This window comes from Aquarana catesbeiana, linkage group LG06, assembly GCF_042186555.1.
Source record: "Aquarana catesbeiana isolate 2022-GZ linkage group LG06, ASM4218655v1, whole genome shotgun sequence".
NCBI classification, from domain to species: domain Eukaryota; kingdom Metazoa; phylum Chordata; class Amphibia; order Anura; family Ranidae; genus Aquarana; species Aquarana catesbeiana.
The window spans coordinates 327,310,475-327,329,317 of record NC_133329.1 but is presented as its reverse complement, the minus strand read 5'-3'; the positions used below and the strand labels follow the sequence as shown (position 1 = coordinate 327,329,317).

At 42.7% G+C, this 18,843-nt stretch overlaps 1 protein-coding gene across 3 annotated transcripts in view; it reads left to right on the top strand.

Annotated features, from left to right (window-relative positions):
* Positions 1-18,843, top strand: part of OSBPL6 (oxysterol binding protein like 6) — a 347,856-nt gene that overhangs the window by 270,211 nt on the left and 58,802 nt on the right. For all 3 annotated transcript variants that reach the window (XM_073633825.1, XM_073633824.1, XM_073633827.1), the window contains one exon: positions 9,862-9,969. In XM_073633825.1, coding sequence (XP_073489926.1) covers positions 9,862-9,969 — 108 coding nt within the window. The remainder of the gene's footprint in view (positions 1-9,861; positions 9,970-18,843) is intronic.

Genomic DNA, 18,843 nt, shown 5'->3' with positions numbered 1-18,843 from the left:
CTCTAACATTCACAGTCTATTTCCTCTGCATATCTCCACTGCAGACTGTTGCTCTTCTTCCTCTGCACTCACTCCTGCAGAATATCACTTCTCTAGATTCCTTTCTTCTTGTACAAATCCTCCACTGCAAAACTGTTAGATTCCTGTTGCTTCACTTCCAGTAAGACAAGAAGGGATCACTCTGAATAACCCTAGCTTGCTGGCTGTAATTTGTTACTGTAATAAAGTCTCTGAATGGTGTTGCTTGAGCAAATCAATAAGCCAGAGGCATACAATACCTCTCCCCGGTGTCTCAGTGAATTTGGTAGCTACAGTCTGTTGGATATTACCAGAGTGCTTTACCAGGCCAGAGATACTCGGTACCTCTCCCCGGCGACCCAGCACATGGTCATAATCGGACTACTGTCCCAAGCCAGTCCATAACTGAAAACGCTGCGTTCCCGGGCCACAGCATTCTGCACTACTCTCAACCATACTCCTTTGGTTTCTTCACACTAACCTTCTCCAAAGCACCAGTCCTGGGTTCCCCAGTCACAGGACTCTGTTCTATTCTCAACAGTCCTCCTTTGATTTCTTCCTCACTGACCTTCTCCAAAGTGCAAGTCCTGTGTTCCCCGGTCACAGCAGCTTGACACCAACTCCATGGTAAAAGGTCTTTATCCAGGAAGGGAGGCCTGCCCCCTTCCAATACCGAATGGCAATTGGTCAGAGCTACTCACATGAGCTGCCTGCCACTCAAACCTCAGGTCCAACCTCTGTTCCAGAACAATCTTCCTGAAAGCAGGGGAGGTGCCTCTGAGTCAAAGCGCAGGTGGTCACACCCACCACTACACTAAACACTCCCAATCTTAAATCAAAACAAACAGGCCTAACCTAAAGCACAGGCCTCTCTAAATTTGCCTACACTGATATTTTAGACCCAGAAAAATCCTATTTTAGCACCTACCTTATGGTAGAGGGTGCTACATGTGTATAGGAATGCATCAAGCTTTTATAAAACAATCAGGGGGCTTTTACACCAAATGCAGTTGGATGCATTTTGAACTGCACTCCAACTGCATAGACAGCCACAAATCGTATGGCCATAGTTCAGATCTTTGCAGTGCAGTTAGAAAAAGTAGAGCATGCTGCACTTTTCTGCACTGCAAATGCAAGGAACGTGCTACGAACACATCGCACCACACCCCTTTAAGCCGAGAAAGCCAAGCCCAAAAACGTAAAGAAAAATCCGCTTCAAATGCAGCACAAAGCACATGCAAAATGCATTCATGCGCATATCAAACACGCTTGAAATGCATGTAAACATGCAGTTAAGGTCACTTTCTGGTGTGAATGGGCCTTTAACTATGCTGGTTACAAAGCGGTCACGAGAAAATCTATTCCACATTCTCACAGCTGGTACTGTGAAGAAGCTTTCTTTCCATATGCAGATGTTAAATCTCTTTTCCTCTATTAGTAAACCGTATATATATATATATATATATATATATATATATATATATATATATATATATATATATATATATATATAATATGTATGTGTGTGTGTGTGTATACCTATATATAGATATATAGATATATATAGATATAGATATATATATATATATATATACACACACACACACAGCCTATCCCCCTTAATCACCTCAAGAGAAAAAAATCCTCAAGGTGCATAAAAACATTAGGCAAGGCATATCGTACCTTAACTACTGGCCTAAACTAGTTAAACGAGTTAACAACAAAACAACCCCATAGCTTGCTGCTAAAAATAACAGGATAAGTGCAATGCTTAGCAATTTACATAGAAATGTGATATACGACAGGCATCACCCATGAAAGGGTCTACAACAAGTGGGTGGCTATAGGCGCGTGGGCAGTCAGAATGCACCCCTGGTTGGAGCAGTCAGAGGAACCATCATCTCATATGTGAAATTAAATCAGACCGATAGTCCTACAGGGTCTTCTTGTTCTACAGTTGTTGTTTCAGACTCTAGCCATATGTTCCAGACCTTTTGAAACTTTAGGGGACATCCTCTACTAGAATATGTTTCTTTATATAAGGGTACTGCAAGGTTGACTAATGATTTCCATGCATTTAGGGTAAGGGCAGACGTGGGAGCTCTCCACTTGAGTATGATGAGTTTCCTGGCATAGAAGAGAAGCAATCCTAATAGTGTACGAACTGCCCTCGAAGGGGCGAGAGTATCCACCAAGCCAAGCAGGCAAATCTCTATCCTTCCCTGGCTTTTGTATCAGGACAATGTGAGCTACACTTTTTGGAGACTAGGGGATAAGTCAGCTATGTACATTTTGTACCAGTCTCCCGGGAGCCCATCAGGGCCCGGTGTCTTGTTAGGGGGAAGTGAACGAATTGCCGTTTCAATTTTGGTCACTTCGTCTCTAGGGAGGCAACATCTTCCTCTGTCAAGGCTGCCAGAGTCAGTTCACGGAGATACAAGAGGTGGTCAGGGGATATCTGTGAGGTGGTAGAGCTATACAATGAGGCGTAAAAATCTTTAAATTCATTAAGGGTGTCAGAGGGGTTTGAAGTGACCCCCCCCCCCCCCCTGCAGTATGTATTGTGGGTACAACTGTTTGAAATTTGGGGTCAGCCACCAGACTGGCTAGAAGCCTCCCGTTCTTGTCCCCAGATTCAAAGATTCTGGCCCTGAGCAACTGCTCTGATGAGGCAGTCGAACCAGAAAGGTGTAAAGTGAGTGCCCTTCGAGCCTGGGCCAGGGAGGAATATGCCCCAGGAGAAGAGTCCGACGTGAACACCTCCTCTGCCGCACTCACCCGAGACCCAAGTTCTTTAGTCTCAGAGGCATAGTCCACCTTGGCAGCTTTAATTGCAGCTATGTAGTCCCCTCTTATAGTTGCCTTAAAGGCATCCCAGGTCACCTGTGCATTGGTCATATTGTCATTAGTCCCAATATTGGCAATTTTCCCTTGCATATTCTCTTTTACTTATTCGTCCTGTAGCCAACGCATTGCTAGTCACCAGCAACCTTTGCGCTCCACCCCTCCATGCTGCAGAACGACCTCTAGGGGATAATGGTCTGAAATCCCTGCCGGCAGGTAGGTTGCTGAGGCCACATACGGGAGTGTAGCCGGTGAGCAAAAAGCCAGGTCAATTCTGGAGTCTGTAGCGTTGGACTGCAGATAAGTGGGAGTAGCGCTGCGTTTGTGGATTTTTCCATCTCCAGACCTCTGTAAGCTGCAGGGCCGAGGCCCATTGCCCCAATTGGGGGTCCGGCAGCCTGGTTGGATTAGAGGTGTCCAAAGTCCGGTCCAGAATGCCATTAAAATCCCCTGCTATGAGTCTAGTGACCATATAGGGAGCCAGCGTGTCATACACCACGTAGCGTATAGCCGTGGAAAAAGGGGGTGGAACATATATGTTCACAAAGGCGAATATCTGGGCCTCTATGGACAACAGCAATATGACAAACTGTCCCCCAGGGTCTGAAATAACATGTTCCACCTGGCAGTTCAGAGATCTGTTCAGGAGAATGGACACCCCCCCTGGCATAATTAGCGTATGAGGCATGTAAAGACTGTCTCACCCATCTCCTGCAGAGGGCCAAATGTCTACTGCCCGTCAGGTGGGTCTCCTGAAGAAATAGGATATGTGGCTTATGTGCTTGTAGATACTTAAACATAAGTGCTCTTTTGAAGCGACTGTTCAAACCTTGCACATTCCACGATACCAATTTAAGCTTTATCTAGCGTAGAATTGTGAAACGAGATTACCCACCGGAGGAGGGGGGGGGTGAGAGCCGACCGATCCGCCCCCCTGGGCCCAGCCACCCCATAGAAGGATAAGAGAACAATTACCTGTATGAACCCAGTGTCACAATCACATGTGCAGATAAACCTTGTCAATCAATAGCAATATAGCAGCAAGCAAACAACCCCTGCCAACCCACCAGAACCTTTAGGACAGGTCAGCTTCATCCCTGAACAAAAAACTGGAACCCATTGGACATTTTGGGTAACAGCTTACTGCAGAGCAGAAAACCAGGAGTCGGCCTCCTCCGGGTAGCCAAAGAATTGTTCAGTACCTGCATGGACAACCCTCAGGCGGCTCGAGTACAAGGTATAAGGTTTTTCTCTTCTTCTGTAGGTCCGCCGAGAAGTCAGGGTAGAAGTGGATGTCAGCATTTTCATTCTTGAGGTTAGGATGTTTCCTGGCTTCGCTGAGTATGCAGTCGCGATCCCGATAATTGAGGAACCTTACCAGGAATGGGCGAGGTGGTGCCCCAGGAGGTCGACGGCCAGTGGGAACTTGACGTGCGCGTTCGACTACATAAGTCAGCGGAACAGACGCCAGCTCAAGGATGTCCTTGAAAAAAGCTTCAGCGAACTCTGCAGGTCGTTCTGATCCCTCTGGCAGGCCAAGCGCTCTTACGTTTTCTCCTGAGGTGATTCTCGGTATCATCTGATTTAGCTACCAGTGATGTGACCGTGTTCTCTAGGACTTCAATGCGGTGGTCATGGACTGGCAGTCAGGTCCTCTGTGGCTGATATACGTGATTCAGATTCTGTGAGGCGACCTCTGAACTTATCTAGATCTGCCTTTATGCAATTGCATTCCTCCGTGAGCTTATCAATACGGGTCAGAAGGGAGGATCTACTGTTTTCTATGGCTAGCAGGATCACCGCCTTGTCTCCAGTGGTGGAGGACGACGCCAGAGCAATCAGGCTCTCCTGGCTCGTGGCCATGTTTAGCTCAGCCAGCAGCGCATGGAGTCTGCCAGCTAAAATGCGCCTGGGCGTCCGACCGGCACCGGCGGTTGCTTTTTACTGGAGTTCAGGGCAGCAGTTTTCCCTTTTGCTGTCATGGATGGAGGTGCAATGACAAGTACTGTCTGTTCCGGGCACCAAGGGCCACCCGAGCAGAGTCCCGTTAGCCTGGGGAAGGATGATGTTATTTCAGGGTGACAGTAGCTCCTCTCAGTGCAGCCAACCCCCGGCCCAGATGTATTTCCAATAGGCAGCTAGATGCAACCCAAGCTGGCCGCAGACCTCCAGCCCCTGACGGTTACACCTTGTACAGACAGTCAATGATCACCAGCAGCCTCCCCCTTCACAGTAACAAGTAGGCAGTGGCAAGGCCGTAAGGATGTTGTGCTGGGAGTGCCAGGGTGCAGAAGGCCCAGAACAGTGTGACAGAGGCAGCAGCTAATAGGGAACACCAAGCCACCGAATACCCTCGCTCAGTCAGGCAGTCCTTGGCGGCACCCCAGGCCTTGGCAGGGACCCAGGGGATTGATAGGTTGGATGCAGAGAGGAGGCCTGCGCTTGGATGTGGGCCGGACCGGCCGCGATGACTCCCGGCGGGGAAGCAGCGGGGATCCGTGCGGCCTAACTAGGCCGCGGTCACCACGGACATCCCCAGAGCATGGCTAAACCTCCGGACCATGCCAGCTGGGCAGAGGGATAGGTATAGGGATAGATGAGGGTCTGTTACCTACAGATCCATCCGGATTGAGATTCCTACAGCGTTTCTGTGGTGCTTATAGCAAACTTTTCAGCCATGCTAAACTTTGGCTCCGCTTCCCCAACTTTAAGAATAGGCCTAACCCCCAAACTAAGCCCACGTACCTGTCACCTTATTAATCACCTACGGTAGCAAATCTGGCTTATAGGCATACTAACTCTTTAAAAAAAAAGTGAATTAAACCTACTTTGATTCCATGTTTTTGTAAAACTTTAATAAACATATTGAAAAATAAAAAAATCAGTTTGCAGTTGTTGATTGCCATAGGAAAAGTAGTCATTTTTTATATACCCCTTATCTAGTAGTAATTAGTCAAGATCACATAGACATGTTCTGTAATGCTAAATGTTTTGAAGCTTTTTCAAATCACTTCTTTAGTTCTGAGTGTCAGGAAGATACCCTAAATCATCTTCAACATTACAAAATAAGTCTAAATGAATGTGAGTAATTATTACTTGCCATACCAGTGGTCTCCAAACTGTGGCCTGAGAGGCCAGATGCAGCCCTTTGCTTACTTTTGTATGGCCCTAGGGGCACTATTTTCATCCACTGACACCAAGGATGGGACACCGTTCCTTCCAAAAATGGGGCACAATTCCTCTCAATGGCACCAATAATGGGGCCCAATGACACCAATGATGGGGAATAATTCCTCCCAATGACACCAATGATGGGGCACAATTCCTCTCAATGACAGCAACAATGGGACCCAAAGGCACCAATAAGGGGGCACAGTTCCTCCCAATGACAAAGATGGGGCACAATTCCTCCCAATGACACCAACAATGGAGCCCAATGACACCAATGATGGGGCACAATTTCTCCCAATAACACCAACAATGGGGCACAGTTCCTCCCCACTGACGCCAAAGATTGGGCATTGTTTATTTCCACTGACTTCGGGACCTTTTCTAGTCCCAAAGACCAGAGTCCAGCCCCCCTTAAGTCTGAAGGACAATAAACTGGCCCTTTGTATAGAAAGTTGAGACCCCTGTGCTTTATCATGACCTGGATGAATGAGAAGGTTGGCAAAAAGAAAAGTTAAAATAAAGGAAAACTTTTAATGACGAGAAGGCCACATCCAAAATACTATCCCAGAGCAACCAATCTAGTAAGTCTTTGTTCTGATTACACATGTGAAAAAGCTGATATCAAATTGGATGCCTTTGGAATATTGCTACACAACATTGCTCTTTGCACTATCTTGATAAAGCCTCCCTTGGTGCCTTCTAATTGTGTTTTCTTAGTTTGCCGTTTGTCAAAGTGATGTAAATGAACTTCTTTCTAGTGTGTAAATTGAGTATAATTGGTTGTCAAAGTAGCTACGACTGCAAAAAAAAAAAGTGCTTATTAAAGCTGATCTAATAATTACAAATTGAGATACACCATGGAGCATAACATAAAAAATAGAAATGATCCTGTTGAAACGGCACTGAAATTATTAGACATAAATGTTAATCTGAGATAGTGTTGCACCTTTCAGAGCATCAATAATAGAAAAGACGTATTTGTGCTGCTTCAATGAACATTACATTGATTTACTGTTACTGAAATGTGAATAACTTATGAGATTTTATGAGATATCTTTGTCGTGCTTGGGAATGTGTTCCAGCGCACATACAGTACATTTCAAAGTGAAACATAGCACCCAGTTTAAAGCGGGGGTCCACCTATCTATCGTTTTTTTTTTTTTTTTTTGAGTTCATTCACAAACTTTTCTTCTCAGCATTACATACTCACATATTGTGTGTAATATGTCCGCCTGTGTCAGATTTCGTCGGAAAGAATAACTTATATTATTCACTGCAGGCGGTTTCCATCTTCATTGTGGGCATTTGAAGCCCACAAGCATTTATTTCCTGGATGTGGTGAATGCTGTGCTCCCAGCATTCACCGCTCGTTCCCGCACATGCTCAGTGGCATCCTGGGAAGCCTGAGACTAGCTCCCAGGAGTCTGGGAGAGGCTAGAAACACGCCTACTCCCACGGGAGGAGAACCAGGAAGTGCAAAGAAGAATAGAAAAATAAAAGGTAATTACGGCGATTTAAATTTTTTTAAACGGCATGTCAGCATCTAGGCAAGGAAGAGAATACATACAGATATTGTTCAAAATTTGGGTGGAACCCCGCTTTAATATGCATCTGCTACTTCAGTGTGTCTATTTGCTGAGGTTGATGTGACTCTACGTTTATGTAGAGACTGTAAATGTATCGTATTATTGGTTTATAGCAGGGGTGTCCAGTCCACGCCCCAAGGACCACATGCGGCCCAAGACTGCTATGAATGCAGCCCAACACAAAATCGTAAACTTAAAAATTTTATATATATAATTTTTTTTTCTTTTTTCATTTTTTTGCAAAAATGCATTTACATTTAGTGAACACATGCGGCCGATGAAAAATTTGACAGTGTCTCTTTACTGCACTTTTAATTGTGCAAGTTTCTGGAAGTTTTATCTACCCAAAGAAAAATCTCCCACTCTTCACACCTTATTCATGTCACCAGTTTTCGGCAGCACCTATATTTGTGAGCAACTATCTTCAAAGTTGAAGCACACGAAGTGCATAATTAGAATCAAAATATCTGAGGAGCACCTTGCTACTACATCCATTGAACCAGATATTGATGCGTTCGTTTATCAAAAATAGTGTCAAATATCGCACTAGTTTTATGTTGTCCTTTTTTACTTTTATAATAAAAAATATTACAAAAAAATGAAGTTTAATTACTCAGGTACATTATCTATATCAGTGATTGTCCACTTGTGATCTGTCTGACTTTTTTTGCTGATCAGCTATCCTTATTGTTAGTGTATTTTATGTGTGACCCAAGACAATGCCTCTTTTTCCAGTGTGGTCAAAGAAAGTCAAAAGGTTGGATACCCCTGGTTTAAAGGAATTTTAGGCAAGAAAACAAAAACACCCTTTAGGAGATTGCTAAGGTTTTAAGTGACCTGACCTGGCCTAACACATTTCTAAGGCCAGCAATAGACCGAGCAATTTTCTTTCCTGTAACCAAGAAAATGGCTCGGTTCCCCCATAAACAAAGTCAGTGTTGATGGCAGAATCCCTCCCGTAGAGCCACCGTGTTCTCCCAGCGGGGGAAGCTGTCCCCGCCGGGAGAACACAGTGATAACAGCCGCTAGCAATAATCACATGTAAAATCCAACAGTCTGGTTGTATCGAAGTTGATCGATCAACTTGGGTACATTCAACCTGCCCATATATGGTTTTAATTTTGGCCGGTTCCTGCTGAACTGGCTGAGATTTGAACTTTCTATGGTCCGCTTTAGGTAACAGCAGTGCTGTAGAGCCGGCAGCCCATAGTGTCTGCAAGTACCCACATCAGATCAATCCCTGTGGAGCCCCAGTGGATTCTGGTCCCAGGCTATACATTGAACTTTGACTTCTTCCCAAATCAAAGTTATTCTGCACCTTCTGTCACTGAATTGTGAAATACCAGAGCTTCTAATTCCATCTGAATTTCTGGCTTTTGACAGTGGAACCAGCTAAATGTTCGGTTCATGTATGATTGGCTTAGCACACATTAATGTGGCTTTGTACACCTCATAAACCATTATTCATGTTTTTTTTTTGTTTGTTTTTTTTTTTACTGTTTAGACCCCTTTCACACTGAAGACGCTTTTCATTTTAGAAAAATAGCACCTGAAAAGCGCCTCTCAAGCCTCCCCAGTGTGTGAGCCTGAGTGCTGCTTTCACACTGGGACGGTGTGCTTGCAGGACGGTGTATACACCGCTCCTGCACTACCCCTGCCATTGAAATCAATAGGCAGCGCTGCCGAAGCACCCACAAAGTGCTTCGGCAGTGGTGCTTTTTGGGCGCTGTTAACCCCTTCTTTGGGGTTCTCCGCTCCTGCCCGCACAGCGCCGGTAAAGCGACGCTTAAACTAGCGCTAATGCGGCCGCGCTACCAGTGTGAAAAGGGTCTAAATGTCGCTAGTATAAGTACCTGAATCTGGTGTGGTATTAATCTCTTGGAAACCTGTACAGCAACAATCTGACTGAGAGATGGAGAAACCATCAGGTAAGCTGTATGAAAATTTGCTGACAGGTGGAGAGTTTGCAGATGGATGACCTCCCAATCCTACTGCTAATCTTTCACTGTCCAATCACTGATTAGGGGTGGGAAGTCACCATTGCATTCCTGAAATGTAACTGAAAAAGCAGTGTCAACCGCCTGGTTTCACTGTGTGGCAGAACTGTGTAAATCTCAGGTTTAAATGGACAGAAATACAAATCCTTTGGCAGACTTATCTCCCAACCTTTCCCGTTTTTGGATAATTAAGTAGTTTCACAATTTATCTGAAAGAGAAAATCATTTGATCATTTTTCTTGCAGGCCCTGAACCAAAATTCTGAACTGCGAACCCGTCTGACCAGAATACATACAGAGTCTGTCATCTCTGACCAAGTTGTTAGTGTTAACATTATAGCAAGTCCGGATGAGGTAATTATTTCTTAATTAATTGCATTCTGGATATAAGAGAGCTGTAAATAGGATTTACACTCTAAAATAAATGTGTCAGCCTTTGTAAACTGTTTACATGTTTTTAAACGGTAGACTTCACGTGGTGTTTGCTTTTTTTAGCCAGAAAACTGTGTGCCTCCCTAGGTTTACTATTATTATTATTATCTTATTTTTTTATTATTATTACATTTTTGTTACTGACTCCTGACTTTTGGGCCAATCCTTACCGTGCCCTCATTGAAGAGAGGCATAGTAGTTAATGCTTAGCCCAGGAATCAGGTCAACAAGATGACACAAAATCATGACAAACAGGAGTATTTTCTGGGACATAAATAATTTTGCTTAAGTTCCATACCTACAGTATGTAATATGAGTAGTATAGTGCTATTCCATCTGTTGGATGAGCTTGTGTAATTTTCAGCCTTACTTGTCTGCAACCAGTGATGGTGACACCAGTGTCCTTTACACTGTAGGAGACATAGTTGGGACATATTCTCTAATGTCTGATGCTCGTGTGTCACACAGCAGCCTGTTTTTCATTTAAAGTAGAAACCCACAGTTGTGATATCCTCCTGTGACCTACAGGAGAGGTATGGCCAAAAGAGCTTTGGCCATACTTCTCCTTTTAGTTGTTTAGGCTGGTGGGGTCCAGAGAGAGCAGGAGTGTCCAACCTTTTGACCTTTCTGGGCCATATTGGAAGAAGAGGAATTGTCTTGGGCCACACATAGACACTATAATAAGGATAGCTGATGAGAAGAAAAAGTTGGGCAGATCACAATCACTGATATAGATCATGTACCTCTCTTAGTAATAAAACGTCATTTTTTGTAATCTTTGTTATTATAAGAGTAAAAGAGGGCAACATAAAACTAGTATGATATTTGACACTGTTTTTGATAAGCTAACGCATCAATATCTGGTTCAATGGATTCATATATGATGAATAGCAATTATATAGATGAATAGCAATTCTCAATGAATTCTCAAGGTGCTCCTCAGATGTTTTGGTTCTAATTTTGCCCTTTCTGTGGTTCATCCATGAAAATACTTGCTCACAAATATGGTTGTTGCCAAAAACGGATGACCTAAATAAGGCGTGATTTTGAAGAGTGGGATATATTTCTTTGGGGAGCTAAAACATATAAAAGTCTTGTAAGGAGACACTGTTCTATTTTTTTTTTTTCTTTGGCCACATGTGTTTGCTAATTGTAAACACATTTTTGCAGAAACTGAAAAAAAATCTGCATTTTTAGCTAAGTTTACGATTTTTCTGTTGGGCCGCATTCATAGCCCTCTTGGGCTGCAGGTTGGACACCTCTGCTTTAGAAGGAAGAAGCAAGAGGGTGGGACTTTAACTGAAGCACGTGGTAGCAATTGAGTATAGTGGTGGGTATAAAATTATTTAATATTCCATAAATGCATATTTACATACGTTAATAACCATATACATAGAAATGCACACTTGCGTGTTGTCAATTTCTAAAACACTGGTAACTGATAACATGATTAAAAAATCGCATAATAAGGTTAAGGATTCCACCAAAATTCATGATTGGTTATACATATATTGTACAAGAGCCTCTGCATGGTCTATGATCTTTCTAATCCCTGTCACAATATATAAGCTATATGTGTATTGGCACAGCAGTCTGATAAACATGTAATCATATGGTACACGGCATCTGATAGCTCGACACGTTTTGCGGCTTTAAGCCACTGTTCAGGAGCAAGCGCGTGTTGTATCTGGAATGGAAAATATGTTGTCTAGGTAAGCTAACTTGTATCAATAAAGGGGAGGATAGATCAGAGACACCCCCCCCCCCCCCATGTCACTTACAATTATATGTGCACGTGATGACGCAATGTCAGGGACCATGGGCCACCCGAGGGCATCAGTATCGGGATCTATCCTCCCATTTATTGATACAAGTTAGCTTACCTAGAAAACATATTTTTTATTTCTGATACAACATGTGCTTTCTCTTGAAGAGCGGCTTAAAGCTGCAAAACGCGTTGAGCTATCAGATGCCGTGTACCATATGATTACATGTTTATCAGATTACTGTACCAATACACATATACCTTCTATATTGTGACAGGGATTAGAAAGACCATAGACCATGCAGAGGCTATTGTACAATATATGTATATCCAATCATGAATTTTGGTGGAATCCTTAACCTTATCATGCGATTAATTTTTTAATCATGTTATTAGTTACCACTGTTTTAGAAATCGACAATACGCAAGTGTGCATTTCTATGTATATGGTTATTAACGTATGTAAACATGTGTTTATGGAATATTAAATAATTTTATACCCACCAGTGTACTATTGCTACCACATGCTTCATTCAAAGTACCACCCTCTTGCTTCTTCCTTCCTTCTTATATTGACTGGGATGGAGGAACATGACCTTACCAGGCCATGGCTTCATTTAACGTCCCAATTTCCCCCTTTCCCCGAATTATAGTAACCCCTGCTTTAGAGGGTGCCAGTAGAGAGGGAGAGATTGAAGATATGAGTGAGAGAGCATAGAATAGAGCAAGAGGGTGATTGTAGTAGATGGACGGGTGTTTAGGCAGGTGTCTGACAAAAGTTTGGGGACTTCTTCTGTAGTAGCAGGGTCAAAAGAGGAAAGTATCAAATGTGTTGTTAGACAGGGTATGTTAAGTGGGGTAGATATCTGAACAATTAAGATGTTGTCACAAATTGCATCAATCTTGTTTTTGAAGCGATTGTCAATCTCCTTGGCAGTGAGTAAGTTAGTGGGTGGAGGTGGTGGGGATCAAAGTAAAGATTTAAAGGTAGAGACTGCATGTGAGCGTATTCATGAGTGACAAAATAAATTGGTTTGACAGCATGGAGGCAGGAATTGTACTTTAGGAGGGCAGATTTGTATAGGATGAAGTCTTGCAGGTATTTAGTTTTACACCATAGTCGCTCAAGAGCGCGGCTACATCTCTTGAGATTTCTGGTGTCGTCAGTTTGCCAAGGTTGTAGTGGTCAGGGCCTGATTCTGTCTGTAGTTAGAAGAGAGTGCATCCAGTGAGGATGAGAGTGAACTATTGTAGACCGATTTGGTTAGGGCAGGACAGGAAAGGTGCTGCACATATGTACCTCAACAACAGTGCTGGGACAAGGTCATCCGGCGCCCAGGGCAAAGATGCCAAAATGTGCCCCCACCCGTTCATGATGTGCAAGCTTACGGGATCCTACGCCAAGCAGTCACTGGGCTCATTTTAAAAGTTTGCTATTTACAACAAGTGTGAGGGTAGATTCACGCCATGTGCAGTAGTGTGTTGGATGGAGGAGAGAACACAGCCCACACTGCTTCCTGGCACTCCCCTCTTGTCTTCGCTGCTCCCAGCGCCTGACTGACAGGAGTGGTGAGTGATATCACTGTCACTACTTCTGTCAGCCTTGTAACGGAAGGCAGGCACCCCACTCCCTAAAGTAAACCATTGCGCCCAGGGCAGCCCACCCCTTGTTCCGGCCCTGCCACGGAAGAACACACACAGAGCACACTGACAGGCTACACATTTGGCTGTAGCCCACAGCAAAAGATTGACTGCACATTGATGTCCAGCAAGACGGATAGAGGAAGTCTTTCAGTAAAAAAAAATTAATTTCTAGTGTATAATTTGCCTTGATTTTCCTTACAGCTTTGTTTGCAGTGTCATAGTGGTAATTTGGGAACTGTACTATTTTCCCCATACAACGCGGTACAAGTTTCTGTTCCTTTTTAATATAGTTTCTTCTCCATAGCAGTGTACATATTTAAATGAAGTAGTTATCTTGCTTCAAAGCAGCATAACTACAAGGAGTTGGTCATCTTATTAAGACTGCAGAATTTTGAAAAGCAGATGTCCCTAAGCAATATTGACAAAATAATTGCAGTATCATTGTTGGTGTGATTGTTCTGTGATACTAATTGGCTTACTAGAAAAAAGCTGCCTGGGAGATTTTCTCCGGAGCTGAGTAGGGAAATGCTCTGCAGTAATTAGTCTGCATCATTATCTCTAAAATTTGTTGGGATTGTCTTTGAACAAGTAATATACATTATCTTTCTAAACTCTAGTGGATAGAATTGTAGATATATTCGCTAGAGATAAATATCATACCAATACATGTTTACCTAATATGCGCAAGGTTGCTTTATAATATATTTACCTGCTCTAGCAAAAGTCTGCTGGATCGGTTGCTTGAAACAGCAATGTTTAAACCAAATTCTGTTCTGCCATCCCCGTGTTTTACACACTCATAGTGTGTGACCACGCTATTTTCTGGTTTAGGCCTCGTATACATTTAATTAGAAAAAAATATAAATCATTTTTTTTATAAGCGTTAAAGGTGAAATTGAACAAAAGCTATTACATTTTCTCTTTTATAAAAACTGCAAATATGTGCTTTACTCATTCACAAGAGCAGAAGGAAGAAAAGGAATGTAGTATGTCTTGTGTCAATTTCCTGATAATAATTCACAGTCAAGTTAAAGGTTGTGTTCCTATAAGTGCTTGTAGTAACTTTTACTCAACTAGGTGTGCTAGAAAGGCTGAGGTTGTTCTTATAAAGTAGGTGCAGAACAGAGAACCCAAATTACCAAGTGGCTCCTTCAAGGGTAGTGCTACATAATGGAAGTGGTATCATGAGTGCTTTCATTACTTAAAGTAACCACAAACTGTTCTCATAATATGTTTGTTATTATTGTCCTTTAAATTATTTAACAAAAACTACTGGGGCAGCAACTGCTCTTGCACCCTTGATGGGGGTTTATAGATGTCCTAATCCTTGGTAATGTCCGCTTCGTCTGGACAGCTCGGTCTGCATTTAAATGCATTACTTGCTATACGTATATGCATGTGAAATCAAAGAATTTGTATACAGAATACTATCATTACAATTATTAACCACATGCGGTTATCAGAATAAAATATTTATTGTTATAGTGGCACTTTAATTAAAGCCTATGATTTTACCAACAGAACAACAATTAAGAATGACTGATTTTGTAATATATCTATTCTGCGACTCTTTGTGGGGCAAATTATAACTGGGCTCTCAGCCCAAAAGACATTATCTTTAATTAAATGAAAGAATCCAAGCGGCTTGTTGTATAGAAGCATGTTTCTATACCAAGGCAAAATCCAATTGCAGAATTCTAGCAGTCAGTATAAGCACTGTTTTATGAATATATCACTTCTGAATCAGAAATCTAAGGCTACACACTGAGACTCTCTGATGTCATATCATATTTTTAGCAAGGACACAATTCTTTGCCCGGAAACAAATCTAGTAAAACGACTATTGTCTGTGCTTTAAAGCTAAACTCTTGGATCGCCTGGAAATACTCGCAATCCTTGCCAAAACTCCCAAACCATTTAACACTGACAGGGGTTCTTACAATGGTCAATTTTTATTAGTTCTCGTCTAAATCTTGTCAGTACATTTAGATAATGCCTGACAACATTTGATTTTGGAATAAATGGAATTTCCCGAACTGTGTTGGAGCCCTCGGTTCTGGCACTAAGCTCTGAAGGTCCTGCAAGGTATGCCGGACCTCCAGAGCGGATGCACCGGTGACCTAACTGGCTACATGCAGGGTGAATATCTCCCAGACAGTGCAATAAGGAGTACCTGTAGGTAAAAATGACCAAGTGGGGTTTACTACTGCTTTATCATTTTGTATGGGCTTCAAATTATTAAAGTAGGCCTTTCATTTAGACCCCTCTCACATTGGAGGCATTTTTCAGGTGCTTTAGCGCTAAAAATAGCCCCTGTAAAGCACCTGAAAAAAGCCTCAGCTGCAATCCCAATGTGAAAGCCCAAGTGCTTTCACACTGGGGCACTGCGCTGGCAGGACATCAAAAATGGTCCTGCAAGTAGCTTCTTTGCAGTGCTGTAGGAGTGGTGAATACACCGCTCCTAAAACGTCCCTGCCCATTGAAATCAATGGGTAGCACCGGCAAAGCGCTGCTTTGCAGGCAGTTTTAACCCTTTTTCGGGCGCTAGCAGGAGTTAAAAGCGCTGCGCTAGCAGCTGCAAAGCACTGCAAAAATGACGGTAAAGCGCCGCGCTTTACTGCCAATGCCCGGACGCTGGCAGTGTGAAAGTGCCCTAAAGCTGGCCATAAATAAATTTTTTTTTTTTTTTTTTTTTTTTTTTTTTAACCAGCCAGAGTACGGATCAAAAAAAACCAACACATTCTCCCATCCACGCATTTGAGGTGAATAGAGGAATCCTCCCTGCTGTGCTATTGTATTCTGACAATGGGGACTCCTCCTCTATCAGAATACACTAATCAGCGATACAGTGCAGACTGTAGGAAAATGTTTCAACATTCCTTTTCAGGAGAAGCCGATCATTAGATGGACTTCTCTTAAGTTGGAATGGTCATAGATGTATTGAAATTCTGCCAGTCCTTGCTGAACTGGTCAGTTTTCTCATCTATAGCCAGCTTAAAGCCCCGTACACATGGGCCAATTGTTGGGAGACAACGGTCGGTTAAAAAAAAAAAAAAAAAAAACGTTCGACATTCGGCCTGCGTGTATGTCGCTCTGTCCAACAGAAGCCGGCCATTTGGCTGGCTTCTGTCTGACATGTATGCTGGAAAATCAGTTTTAAGAATTCCCCCCTTACAGTGGGGGTCAGAATGCCACAGTTCCAAGCAGTTAAAAAGATCATTGTCCTCATGTCCCTGGCTCTGCCAAGTGATATTGGCCTGGTCAGGCATCATAAGATGGGTGGTTATTTAGCCACAGCTCAAGGAACCCCTAGCAACTTCCTGGATGAATTCTTGAGTTCCATGGGAACCCTGGTTGAGAATCGCTGGTGTATTTTCAACCAGAGACCCCTTGACCGGTAGACTTTCCAACATGGCCACGCCCATGTTAGATGTGTGACATATTAAATGTTTTTTCTTTACCATGTACACACACTAAGATTACATGGTCGAATTTCGAACTAATTTTCTTTTCAAAATCAGAAAATTCGGGGGTTTTTTGTGATCAGATGGTGCCACTATTGATTTTCGAAATTCGGCCGACCAAACCTTCAATTTCACCTCATGTTGCTACAGAAAAGAATTTTCGTGGCTGGGAATCTTCTTTTCTCTCCGTAAATTTTCTTTTCTTGTACATGCGCATTTTTTTTTTCTTATTACATTTCTCGCACGATTCTCCCATCATTGATTAGAAAATTGTTCATTTTTCAAAAAATTTCCAATATGTCCGATTCCTCAAATTTGATTGCCACACGAAAATCGGCCGTTGCTGCAGCCCACTAATGGTGCGAAATTCGTACAAAAATTCTTAGATACGATTTTCAAAAGAAAATTCTTTCGAAATTCGAACCATGTATGGCCGGCATTAAACTGATTGCTTTCACGTGTATGTAAAAAAAAAAATAAAAGTATTTCCCCTTTATAGGTACAGCCTTGATCTGCCTTTCTGAGAACGTTCTTGTTCGTAATATGCGACAACTAACAAGTTTGTGTCCAGTTTGTCTTGTTATACTTCAAAAATCTAGCAAAGCATTTCCAAACCAATGCACTTAAAATGATATGTACTGTAGGATGCAGAGTTGAGTTTGTTAGGAAGATTCATTAGAAAGCTTGTGAGTACAGCGGAAATCAGTGGTGTGTGCAAGGCTTAATTCTGCATCTTATTTCCAGTCCGTGTCTTCCCTCCATCTGAGCACAATCCGTCAAATCATGACAAAAGTTGAAAGCTCTTTGCTATGGAATTTTGGAACTGTGTCCCTCACCATTGATATTTATTTATTGGTATTTTATTATTGCCCAGCCTAATAACCATTTTTTTCATTTTAATTCCCTGGGCCTATAATATAATGCTTTATCTTTTATGTAATGTTGCCTAGTAGGGAAAAAGCTTGTTCACACTACATGTGGTGACCTGCGTTTTTTTTTTTTTACATAGGTCACTATTAGGGCACATAGCCATGGTTTCCTATGTACCAAATTCACACTAGAACACACTGATAATATGCTGTGCAGAAAAATGCAGCACATAGGATGGCGGCACAGGTCAATGCATTGCACAGTGCTTAGGGGGAGTGTACTCGAGGATGGAAAAAGAAAAGTAAAGATTGCAATGCACTGAAACGGAGCACCCGAAAAACTGGGAACGCATACTAAATCGGAACGTTTTTGCCACGGGTAGTGTGAACGGGTCCTAAATCAACCATTTAGTTGGGTAATAATCCTTCATTCCTATAATAAAGCTGAACTAAAGATCTAAATATACGGCATACTCAAACATCATGGAATGTACTGAGGGGCATTTGAGGGAGGGGCAGTACAGGAGCCAATCGGGTGTGCTGCATGCACATGTGCTGACAAGGAGCATGTTAGCAGGAGAAGAGAACAGAGGCGATGAGTTGTCAAGATTTTCCCCCTTCACTGTCCCATCACAGGCTGGGTGGGGGCAGGGAGATGACCAAGTCTGGAAAAGTCTGGTCAGCACTCTGGTTGTGCTGTCTGGCAGGGCTCTGTAAATCTCAGGACTGGATGGGCAGATTTACATGGCCTTTGACAAGTCACTTCATACCTCTATGAATTTTAATTGTGTATTTCCCTGCTTAGCCAGAGTTCAGCTTTAAAGGAAGCAGCAGCATACGTGTTGTGAGTCAGTAACTCAAAGTATTGAGACCAGAGACAGCCAAGCAACTAGCATTTTTAGAAGAGGTCAGCAATAGAAGGCCCTGAATTTCCCTCCCTGAACACTGTGACTATAAATGGGCTAATTTCATAAGGTGGTGAAAAAAATGATGTAAGGAATAATCTTGGCAATCAGATGTCCCCTTTCATCAATGTGCTGCAGTGGGAACAGTT